Here is a 12,124-nt window from a genome sequence, read left to right as displayed (position 1 = left end):
ATCCCGTCCGCTCCCCACCCTCCCGCCTGGGACATAACTGTGGGAAACGAGCTATTTTTAGTGGAGCCTTTCCCACCGCAGAAATCTGCAGCCACCACCATTTCAGAAGGTGGCAGCAGAACCGCCCCAGACACTTCGCTTAGTGATGGTGCAGACAAAGTAATTCTAAACGGGCTGGCAGCTTTTCTCGTGGGACGACAGTCATTCGGGTCCTAGGCGCAGTTCAGTTCCAGGATCTTTTAAGTTGCGCTTTGGACATGTTTTTAATCTTCTGTGCTCGGCTGAGTTTGGTGGCCTCGCAGACGCTTTATTCCAGTTCTTTGTTTTCTCTAAGTCCTGTAGCACCGAACCTTGTCCTTCGGAATTACCGTATTGGCCCGAATATAAGCCGCACCCAAATATAAGCAGCACCTTTAAAATTCATAGGAGTCGGGGAGGAAAAAAGACAATACCAAACACAAGCCTCTCTCTTAAAATTCCGCAGGCACTCGCACCCTTTCCGTTTTACGGTATGTCTGTTTCAGCAGCGATATCGCAAAAGCCAATTTTTGTAGGGTTGCGAATTTAAGCTGCACTTTAACTTTTCATGGTTGGAATTTGGGGGGGGGGTGAGGCTTATATTCAGGCTGATACGGTACTTTGCTATAGGTGATGCAGCTGGCTTGTAGAGGTCTCATGGAAAGCAGAAGACAACCAAGTTGGTATGTTTTGAGTGTGGAACAATAGGGAGATTCCTTTATTCCAGTGGTTCTCAACCTGTGGGTCCCCAGATGTTGTTGGACTACAACTCCCATCATCCCTGAGCTCTGGCCTTGCTAGCTAGGGGTGATGGGAGTTGTAGTTCAACAACACCTGGGGACCCACAGGTTGAAAAAGGCTTCTTTGTTAGGACAGTTGGACACCAACTGTCAGAACAAGGTAATAAGGTAATAACCTCCATCGTTCAGCCCGCCGCACTGATGTCCAGCGCCGAGGGTCTTCTGGCGGTTCCCTCACTGCGAGAAGCCAAGTTACAGGGAACCAGGCAGAGGGCCTTCTCGGTGGTGGCTCCCGCCCTGTGGAACGCCCTCCCACCAGATGTCAAAGAGAAAAACAATAAATAAATAAATAAATAAATAAATAAATTACTCCTTTCAGATGTTTGCTGCCTTAACACAAATTGTATTGTTAACCTCTCGGCCAGCCGTCGTCAGCCTGGTGCCATCTAGCTGTTCTGTATTAAAATTCCCACCAGCCCACAGATTGCCCAGAGCAGCTGGGCATCACCCGGTTGGCGAAGACTCCAGGCAACGCGGTTTGTTTCCCGAAGAACCTCCACCGTTCTGGCTTTGACTCGGAGGCAGTTCTGGCGGAAAATTGGGCAGCTGGGCCATGTTCCTGGAATTCTGGAACTTTTTTTCTTTCTCCAGTCCAAAAAGTGATGCTCCCTTCCGGATGAGTCTGGCCTGGGCAACAGCTGGATTTGATGAAAGGGCAGCACATGGCTTTAAATGGCCATTTGCAGTATCCAGTTGCAGCTGCCTTGATTTTATTTTTGCTCCAAAACGCGCAGAAATAGGCGGATAAAAATATACCCGTAACCAGCCGCTTAATCCAGAATGGCTGCAATGGGGCGTGACTGTTGTTGGCCGACACAGCTTCCCCCCACTTCGCCATCCTGGCTTCGACTCTCCTGGCTTCAGCGAAAGGAACCTGAAGCCTCCAGGACGCAGCGGGAATTCGCGCTGCGCTCCGAAGGCTTCAGGCGGCTATCCCTGAAGCCGGGAGAGTGAGAGGGGTCGGTGCGCACCGACGCCTCTCGCTCTCCAAGCTTCAGCGAAAGCGCTCCCTCTGCGCTTCGGAGGCTATTGCTGAAGCCAAGGAGCCTGCATTCGCTCCATAGGACGCACACACATTTCCCCTTAGAGCCAGTGTGGTGTAGTGGTTAAGAGCGGTAGTCACGTAATCTGGGAAACCGGGTTCGCGTCTCCGCTCCTCCACATGCAGCTGCTGGGTGACCTTGGGCCAGTCACACTTCTGTGAAGTCTCTCAGCCCCACTCACCTCACAGAGTGTTTGTTGTGGGGGAGGAAGGGAAAGGAGAATGTTAGCCGCTTTGAGACTCCTGAAGGGGAGTGAAAGGCGGGATATCAAATCCAAACTCTTATTTTTTGGAGGGGAAAAAGTGCATCCTATAGAGCGAAAAATACGGTAGTTCATGCATAGACTGTAATATTTCTGTTCCATTCTGTGTGCTCCCAGGCCTCTTTCCCCTCGCAGAAAGATTCCGGGCTCCTTTTCCATTGCTTGTCACCAGATATATATATATTATTATTATAAACAGCGCCTTAACCCAGATGGCTGACACCTGCTTCTTTGACAACTCACAGCAGATGGATGGAGCAGATAAATGGGGGAAGAACAGAAGGCCATTTTTTTAAAAAAAAAACACAACAAAGCAAGCCTGATTTCTTGCACACCAGCTGCCTTGCCGTTTTCAAAGACCAGCATGTTCCGAAACGTGTGGAATATTCCCTACTTTGTAGAAATGTCTGTGGACATTATGCATCAGTCGGAAACGAGAGTACACTGAGCATCGATGCAGAATTCCAGGGTAAAAATTGTCGGCGTGGTTCATCTGTTCTCAAAGTGGGGAATTGTGGAAGGTCTGTGTTTGAATCTACTCTTGGCCTGTGAGGCTCAGTAAATGACTTTGGGCCCTTAGCCTCTCACACACAGGCTGTGCTACCTTAGAGGATCGTTGTGAGGTACCACATTATCCGTGAATGTCACGCTGAAGAGCAGGAGGCAGCGAAGCCAGCAGCCTCGGACCCAGCACTGCTTGGGAATTCCAAGAATCCAAAAAATTCTGTGCCGTTTTGAAATCGGGGTTTTAAATCACGGCAGTTTGAAAGGCTCATTTCCCCCCCTTGATTCAAAACGGTCTCCAAACATAGACAAAAACCTTGAACTTGAGAAACGCCGTGCAAAACTTGCTTAAGCTAATTTACAAGGTGTCCAAGTGCTTAGAGAACAGGCAAACAACTTTCCGAAACTTGGTAGACTAGCAGAGAGTGCTTCGCGTTTTGTTTCTTTTAAAAAACCCTCCGAAGAATGTTGTTTAGTCGTGTCCGAGTCTTCGTGACCCCCTGGACCAGAGCACGCCAGGCACTTCTGTCTTCCACTGCCTCCCGCAGTTTGGTCAAACTCATGCTGGTAGCCTCGAGAACACTGTCCCACCATCTCGTCCTCTGTCGTCCCCTTCTCCTTGTGCCCTCCATCTTTCCCAACATCAGGGTCTTTTCCAGGGAGTCTTCTCTTCTCATGAGGTGGCCAAAGTCTTGGAGCCTCCGCTTCAAGATCTGTCCTTCCAGTGAGCACTCAGGGCTGATTTCCTTCCAAATGGAGAGGTTTGATCTTCTTGCAGTCCATGGGACTCTCAAGAGTCTCCTCCAGCACCAGAATTCCAAAGCATCAATTCTTCGGCGATCAGCCTTCTTTATGGTCCAGCTCTCACTTCCATACATCACTACTGGGAAAACCATAGCTTTAACTATATGGACCATTGTTGGCAAGGTGATGTCTCTGCTTTTTAAGATGCTATCTAGGTTTGTCATTTCTTTTCTTTTCTCCCAAGCTCCAAAGAATAGTGAGGTTTATAAATGGATAATGTAATTTGTTGGTTTCTAAGGTTGTACAAGCCTCACCCCTGGAAACCAGACCCAGGGCCCTTATCCTAGCGCTGCCTGGGGCAGATGGGAGTCTCAGTGCAAAGCCTTGGGAGAGCTGCCAAGGCGGCGAAGGCTGCTTGCTGTGCAGCACAAAGCAAATAAATAAGAGACAGAACAAGACGGAAGCAGGTAAAACTATTTGAACAGACAAAACTGGCTGGTAACGCACGGGAAGACTTTTTCCTAGCCTTTACTGTGGTTAGGGAGGAAGTTAATCTGCTTGCGAGCCAATTAGCAGGAGTGCAAGCTTTGCGCTTGTTATAAGAAGAAACAGCTCCTTTCCCTTACAGGTTACCCAAGAGCCCATATAGAGTTCTTTTGTAGGTTCCTTATTGGTAGGAGAAAATAGCAGAGGCTAAGCAGAGAATATTGAGAAGCAAAGCAGCTCGTAAGCCTGATCTTTATTGTTCTGTTGCAACAAGGAGCTCACAGCCACACGCAGGAGGCAGGAGGGACCCCAAACAATGATGCGCAAGGCCTTATACAGTGGAACCTCGGGTTGTGAACGTGATCCGTGTGGAAGGCACGTTCGCAACCCACAGTGCCACGTCTGCGCACGCGCGGGGTGCTATTCAATGCGCATGCGCAAGGTGCGATTTAGTGCTTCTGCGCAAGCGCCGAAACCCAGAAGTAAATTGTTCCAGTACTTCCGGGTTGGGCGCGGTGCGCAAACCGAAATCACATAACCTGAAGCATCTATAACCCGAGGTACCACTGTATAGACATCTGGAATCGCCCAACCTGGAGCCCAAGACCACCCCTCCCATACAACATACATAGAGAAGGGTCAGTCTACAACAGAATCCTGTCTGGCAGGAAACCTGTTGATGGGTTTAAAGGTAAAGGGACCCCTGACCATTAGGTCCAGTTGTGACCGACTCTGGGGTTGCGGCGCTCATCTTGCTTTATTGGCCGAGGGAGCCGGCATACAGCTTCCGGGTCATGTGGCCAGCAAGACTAAGCTGTTCCTGGCGAACCAGAGCAGCGCACGGATACGCCGTTTACCTTCCCGCCAGAGCGGTACCTATTTATCTACTTGCACTTTGATGTGCTTTCGAACTGCTAGGTGGGCAGGAGCTGGGACCGAGCAACGGGAGCTCACCCCATCGCGGGAATTCGAACCATGGACCTTCTGATTGGCAAGTCCTGGGCTCTGTGGTTTAGACCACAGCGCCACCTGGTTGATGGGTTTACCTGGCTGTTAAAGGGTGGACAGCCTGGCTATTCTTTTGTGATGATAACTATTTAATTCCCGAGTCCAGGTCACAGGTTCGCCCTATTCATATCTTAAATGTGCCCTTAAGGCAGGATTTGTGAGCAAAGAGACAATGGGGAGGTTTTTCTCATTTCCTCCCTCCTTGCAGAGAAACATTTGAAGTCAGTTTGGAGGAGACAAAATGGTTTCAGGACTTTTTCCTGTACTGTTTCAGACATGCGGTTTATATATTTATTTATGTTTTTGCTCGGTACATTTATTTTGCATCTTAGAACTTATAATTTTCATAACAAGCTCTTCTTGTGTGTGCCAAAGCCCATTAACATTAAAGCAGAGCCAGTGTACAGTCCTGGTGCAAATGTTTGTGTGCAGTGACACTCACACACAGCCCTTGTTCTGGACGGCTGATGGAGTTGGCAAAAGTTTGTTCTGCATTACGTTTCAAGCAGCAATCTCTGTGGCAGAGATTCCACCTTCTGCCTCATCCGCAGAACGGTTCACTTTCCCTCTGAAAGGCCTAATAAATCTGGAGGTGAAGGAAAGCTCTCCTTGCAGGACTAAGTCAGGGTTCAGGGATTCCCCCAACCCCTGTGACTGGAACAAGCGAGGCAGATCTAAAAATAGCACTCGGGGAAAATTCCTTTCCTTTCCCCTTGAATGGAAGCGGACGAAGCTGATGTAAACATAAAAATGAAAGCTTGCAGCCATCTGGACTTGAGGAGAGCGGGTGGGTTGCTTTTGATGTACGCTGGGAAGGAGTTGCCCCCCCCCCCCATGTTCAAGCAAAACTGACCCAACTCCTGAGGCAGGCATTTCCCCGCAGGCTGGGAGTCAGCTACTGGGTTTGGTGCGTATGCGAATCTCCACAGGCCTCGTGGTAAAAAGGTAAAGGTTAATAATAATAATACATTTTTATTTATATCCCGCCCTCCCCAGCCGAAGCCGGGCTCAGAGCGGCTAACAACGATACAGTGGTACCTCAGGTTCTTGACGCTTCAGGTTACAGACTCTGCTAACCCAGAAATAGCACCTCGGGTTAAGACCTTTGCTTCAGGATGAGAACAGAAACCGTGCTCCAGCGATGCGGCAGCAGCGGGAGGCCCCATTAGCTAAAGTGGTGCTTCAGGTTAAGAACAGTTTCAGATTAAGAACGGACCTCCAGAACGAATTAAGTTCTTAACCCGAGGTACCACTGCAAAAGCAACATAGTTCACATAAAATCACAATCAGTCAATTGAATTTCATTCTAAAATCAGTTCATTCCTAAAGGACTGCTGACAGTTAAGTCCACTCGCAGATGACTCTGGGGTTGCGGCGCTCATCTTGCTTTACAGGCCGAGGGACCCGGCGTTTGTCCACTTCCGCAGTTTTTCCGGGTCATGTGGCCAGCATGACTAAGCCGCTTCTGGCGAACCAGAGCAGCGCACGGAAACGCCGTTTACCTTCCCGCCGGAGCGGTACCTATTTATCTACTTGCAGTTTAACATGCTTTCGAACTGCTAGGTTGGCAGGAGCTGGGACCGAGGAACGGGAGCTCACCCCGTCACAGGATTCGAACCGCCGACCTTCTGTCAAGCAATGTTGTTGAGATTGTAGATTAAGGTACCATTTGGCACCTAGCTTATACATCTGAGTTTCCAACACTGTTTATAAGACGTCTGTTTAAATTCAAATACCGTCTGCATCTGTACTGGATTTGAAACTGTTTTATATACGGGATTGTTTCCTATTGTTGATGTTTTTGCAGTGAAAGCACTTCCAGGTATTTTGGGAATCGGATAAATAAGTAGCACACCTGCAACTGCACGCACTTACAAGCCCGAGAGCCAACCCTGTTTTAAGGTTTTAAAATAATGTCAGGGAGAGGAAGGAGGAGAGACCGCTGTTTGCATCTGGAGCCTCGGGGCCTGGCTGTGTGCGGTTTAAGAAAAAACACACCTCCCTCCCAGATTCACGGACCTTGCACAAGTAGAAAAAAAGAGGCACGACATGACCAGCAAGGGGCATCAAAGCCTCAACAGGCTCTGCCCTGGCAATCCAGGAAACAAGAGCCTGAAGCAAAATAGACAGCTTTATTCAGAATCCCGAAGGAAGCTTTCCCCACCCTTCTGGCATGTTTGTTTTGGAGGGGAGAAACTGAGTTTGAGAAGCTGGACATTGGAGGAAAACTTTTTTCGAGAAGCTCCTTGCATCTTCTTAGCCTCACTGTAACAGTTTGTGTTTCGAATTTTTGCAAGCGAATTATTTAATACCTATGACAATTTAAGTTGCTTTTTTAAAAAGTGGCAGAGAGTTGTTGTATAGTCGTCTCCGCTTCTTCGTGATCCCCTGGACCAGAGCACGCCAGGCACTTCTGTCTTCCACTGCCTCCCACAGTTTGGTCAAACTCATGCTGGTAGCTTCGAGAACACTGTACAACCATCTCATCCTCTGTTGTCCCCGTCTCCTTGTGCCCTCCATCTTTCCCAACATCAGGGTCTATTCCAGGGAGTCTTCTCTTCTCATGAGGTGGCCAAAGTCTTGGAGCCTCAGCTTCACGATCTGTCCTTCCAGTGAGCACTCAGGGCTGATTTCCTTCAGAATGGAGAGGTTTGATCTTCTTGGAGTCCATGGGACTCTCAAGAGTCTCCTCCAGCACCAGAATTCAAAAGCATCCATTCTTCGGCGATCAGCCTTCTTTATGGTCCAGCTCTCACTTCCATACATCACTACTGGGATAACCAGAGCTTTAACTATACAGACCTTTGTTGGCAAGGTGATGTCTCTGTAGATTTGCCCAGGGGATCATGCAGTAGGTCTTGAAGAGAAGGAAGTAGGAACAGCTCTGTATCTGCTGAGTGTTCCTGATCCACATTCCCTCTGAGTGGATTACTGCAGAGATGGCTTAAAAGCCATGCCTTTGTACTCCCAAACCATAAAGAAATCCTCTGCGGACAAGCTTACAGCTGAGCCTGATGGCATATGTCTTCTCAATAGCCCTGCATGGGTCTTAAAATTAATTTAGCAATTTCCCAAGCGCCCTTGGCTTAAGCACGGAAATCTGCTCTGCGGCAGTCAATGGGTAACTGAGGCCTGTTGAGTGAGAGAGCAGGGTGGCGTTCCTTTAGCCTCCTGCCAGAGTGGGCGGGGCTCTTTCCAAAAGTAGGCGGGGCCTGGCAGCAAGCCCCACCCACCTGGGTTGCAATACAAGGGGAGCGGTGAAGAATTTGGACACTCCCCCTCCTCTTCAGAAGAATAGTGTGGCATTGGCTTGCAATGCATATCTCTCAGAATTTTAACTGAAATTTGCTCCGGACGTCTTCTTGGAGCCACGCAACATACCGTATTTTTCGCTCCATAGGGCACACCGGACCATAGGGCGCACCTAGTTTTTAGAGGGGGGAAATCAAGAAAAAAACCTAACCCTAACCAGCCCCCAGCCCCAAAGCGCAGCGAACAGGCTGCGCGCAACCTCTCCCTGCCAGAGGAGGGAGGTTTTTAAGATGCTGTCTAGGTTTGTCATTGCAGACAGCGCCCATCAAATCTGAACTTTTACGTTACACCGGTGAGATCTTGTCAGGAGGTTGTAACAAAAACAGGTGAGCGAATGGCACCTGAGCATCAAAATATGCAGGTGCATAGCATGTTAAGGAAATCTGGGGTCATCTGAAGAGCGAGAGAAGCAGGTGCGTTGCAGAGGGTTGGACTGGATGGCCTTTGGGTTCCCTTCGAACTCTACAATTCTATGATTCTAGGGAAGCCTGCCTTGATGGGCTGGAGAGCCCCACAGTGGGTGAGCCTCTTTGCCTCTCTTTCGGTTGCTAGTCCACCCCCCACCCCACCCCGTGGGACGTTCTACTTTTTTGCCCACAGCCGCCTCTCAGCCCTGAGCGAGCCGAGCAGGAGGAAGCTGTGGTCTCCCTGCGTCCTGTTCTCCTTCTTGCTCAAGAGCAGAAGCTGACAGTTGTGCCTCGCCCTTCGGCAACGGCAGCCATTAGCCGGCAACCCGGAGGAGCCCTGAGGGTGGGTGGAGTGGAGTGGGACCCTGTTGTGTTGAAAGCAGCCTTCTCAAACCCTCCCTCTGGGTAACCGGATGCTTCATGGAGAATGAGGTAGGAATCTGCGGTTCCGTGTCCTGATAGATCCCAATAGTTCTAATACAGCGGTGCTTCAGGTTACAGACGCTTCAGGTTACAGACTCCGCTCACCCAGAAATAGTGCTTCAGGTTAAGAACTTTGCTTCAGGATGAGAACAGAAATTGTGCTCCAGCGGCACAGCAGCAGCGGGAGGCCCCATTAGCTAAAGTGGTGCTTCAGGTTAAGAACAGTTTCAGGTTAAGAACGGACCTCCGGAACAAATTAAGTACTTAACCCGAGGTACCACTGTAAAGCTCTTCCAGTAAGCAAAGCTTCCCCCTCTCTCTTTATCCCTAAAACACCTCTCTTTCACCTCTGCACGTGCTCAGGCGCACCAAAGCTCTCAGCCCTACCTGTCCGTCTTCTGTTTTGTCTGCCCAGCGGTTTTATCCCCTTCCAGTGTCCGTCAAACCATCTCTCTCTACTACCTCTTTTTTTGGTGGGGGGGAACTTTGCACCATGAGCTACTTGGCAAATAAAAAAAGAAGAAGCTCCCACATTATTTTGGATCTCCAGAACCTGCCTGTGGGTTTTTTCTCCATCTCTGTGCGCAGGAGAAAAGGTGTGTGGAAGCAGCCAAAGGGACAGATGTGTGGCAATGTTTCTTGAGCTTGCGATTTGGTGGGTCAGCCGAGAAACATTCCCAACCCAACGTCTTGGAAGGAATGTTTGTTCATATAACGCCAATCTTGCCCTGACGGCTGCCAGTTAGTTTCCAGGCCCAAATCAAAGTGCTGGTTTTGACCTATAAAGCCTTAAAGGGCTTGGGACCCCAATACCTCAAGGACCGCCTCTCTCCAGATGAACTGACCCGGCCCCTGCCATCCTCCTGCAAGGCCCTTTCTCGTGTGTCCTCCCCACAAGAGGTCCAGAGGCGGGCAAAAGAAGAACAAGGCCTTTTCTGCAGTGGCTCCCCATTTGGAGTGTTCTCCCATTATATATTTTTAGGCACCAAGCGAAAATGTTCCTCTTCCGCCAGGCCTTTAGCCAATTGACATCCGATGCCCTTTAAAACGTGTCGTAGAAGAGGAGATTATTGGTTTGCTTCTGTTCTTCTTTTTATTATGTATTTGGTGTTTTTGAATACTGCAGGTTTATCTTACAAGCCGTTCTGGGATCTATGGGTATAGCATGGTGTACAAACTTAAACAAAGAATAAGGTTCTGTTCTCAACATCTGCTATATATCTCTTGGGCAATTCAGTGGAGCATCTAGAGATTCCAGAGTCTCTTTTTGAGCTGTTTTTCCAACAAGGCAGGTGTACCTTTTGCGGGTAGCTTTCCCCAGTTTTGTACCCATTTTGTTCCAGCTCTGTACCCGTTTTGTGAGCAGCTGTGCTCCTCCCATCTCCCCTCCTCACCCCTCCAACCCGCTTCACTCTATATTGCCCGATAATAGCAAGCTTGTCTTCCCGGGTCGCATAGCAGCCACAAAGGCATCCTTGTTGTCCGATTTGAAAAGCTCCCTTGGTGATTCTTGTGGCTAGGCACCGGGATCTGCAAAGAGTGGCAAGCTGAGACCACCCCCTGGCAGCGCTGGGGTGCAACGGCTACAGCCCCACCCACTTTGGCCAGCAAGCCTTGCCCAGGACACCAAGCTGGCCTCATCAGCCCTTTGTGGCTTAGGGCCCTCGTATTTACGGGACCGCCTCCCCTGGTATGCCCCGCAGAGGACCTTAAGGTCCGTGAATAGCCATAGTTTAGAGGTCCCGGGCCCCAAGGAAGTCAGATTATCCTCCACCAGGGCCAGGGCCTTCTCAGTGGTGGCTCCAACCTGGTGGAATGCTCTGTCCCATGAGACCAGGGCCCTGCAGGATTTAACTTCCTTCCGCAGGGCCTGTAAGACAGAGCTATTCTGCCTGGCTTTCAATGTGAACTTAGCCTGATCTTTTATTCCCCTTCCTTTCCCCTTTTTATGAAGATTACCCGCTCTGGGATCCCACAGCTAATTCTCCCCTGGTCTCCTCACTGGCCCAAATAGGACAAATTCAGCCAGCTAGCCCTGGTGATCATCTAATATTTATTGGATGGATTTCCCCCTTAAATTGATTTTTGAATTCTAAATTTATCGTTATTCACGTTTTATAATGTATTTTATGCTGTTTTTTGTTGCATCAGTGAAGTGTTTTAAATTTGTTGTTGGCTGTCCTGAGCCCGGTTTTCTGAACCGGGAAGGGCGGGGTATAAATAAATTTTTATTTATTTATTATCAGGCCAGATGTGGATGGCTTCCCCTTGAGAGCGTTGGGGCTGCCTACTTCTGCATTTCTTTACGGAAGCGTGGAGCTGCTTTGCAAGACTGTATTTGCTTCCTTGCAGGCGTGGGCGACCTGTGGCCCTCTGGAGGCCTGCCAAACTGCACCTCCCATCATCCCTGGCCATTGGCCATGCTTGCTGGGGATGATGGGAGTTGTAGTTCAGCAACCTCTGGAGGTTCCGCTACCCCTGCATTGCTTCCCAGACTCGCTCAAACGGCTTCCGGCCCCATCATAAAAAGGTAAAGGGACCCCTGACCATTAGGTCCAGTCGTGGCCGACTCTGGGGTTGCGGCGCTCATCTCGCTTTATTGGCCGAGGGAGCCAGAGTACAGCTTCTGGGTCATGACTAAGCTGCTTCTGGCAAACCAGAGCAGCGCACGGAAACGCCGTTTACCTTCCCGCCAGAGTGGTACCTATTGATCTACTTGCACTTTGACATGCTTTTGAACTGCTAGGTTGGCAGGATGCAATATGAGGGCAGTCTGTAGAAGTAGAAGCTGGGAGCAGTGCAGGGCGTTGGATGTGGTCAGGAGCTCCGGCAGAGAAGCAGGTCAGGGATCAGGCTGGAACTGACAACCAACGATGTTGCTCCCGCAACCTGAGACTGGGCTGGCCGGTTTTATCTGTCCCAAGGCATAGGGTGGCCCCGATCCTCTGGTGACTTGCCTCTCCGGGGCCTGGAGGCGAGCACTCCTCCTGCGGGAACTTAGTTCCCTCCGCCTCTCTGCCCTGAGCCTCTGCAGCTCAGAAGAGGCTGGAGGGTTACCGGACCCAGAGGCAACCTCCGCTTCCTCTGACGGGGCTGAGAGTGGAGCACCTGCAGGCA

At 49.9% G+C, this 12,124-nt stretch overlaps 1 protein-coding gene across 2 annotated transcripts in view; it reads left to right on the top strand.

Annotated features, from left to right (window-relative positions):
• Positions 1-12,124, top strand: part of CCM2 (CCM2 scaffold protein) — a 38,993-nt gene that overhangs the window by 10,777 nt on the left and 16,092 nt on the right. The window contains exon 1 of one of the 2 annotated variants that reach the window (XM_082192514.1): positions 8,859-9,016. The exons of the other annotated variant lie outside the window; for it this stretch is intronic. Within the exon in view, the coding sequence (XP_082048640.1) occupies positions 9,005-9,016 (12 nt within the window). The 5' untranslated portion in view covers positions 8,859-9,004. Of the gene's footprint in view, positions 1-8,858; positions 9,017-12,124 lie in introns of those variants that run through there. 2 annotated transcript variants of the gene reach the window in all.

Source organism: Podarcis vaucheri (genome assembly GCF_965113315.1).
Source record: "Podarcis vaucheri genome assembly, chromosome: 12".
NCBI lineage: Eukaryota > Metazoa > Chordata > Lepidosauria > Squamata > Lacertidae > Podarcis > Podarcis vaucheri.
This window is presented reverse-complemented; position numbering and strand designations above follow the sequence as displayed.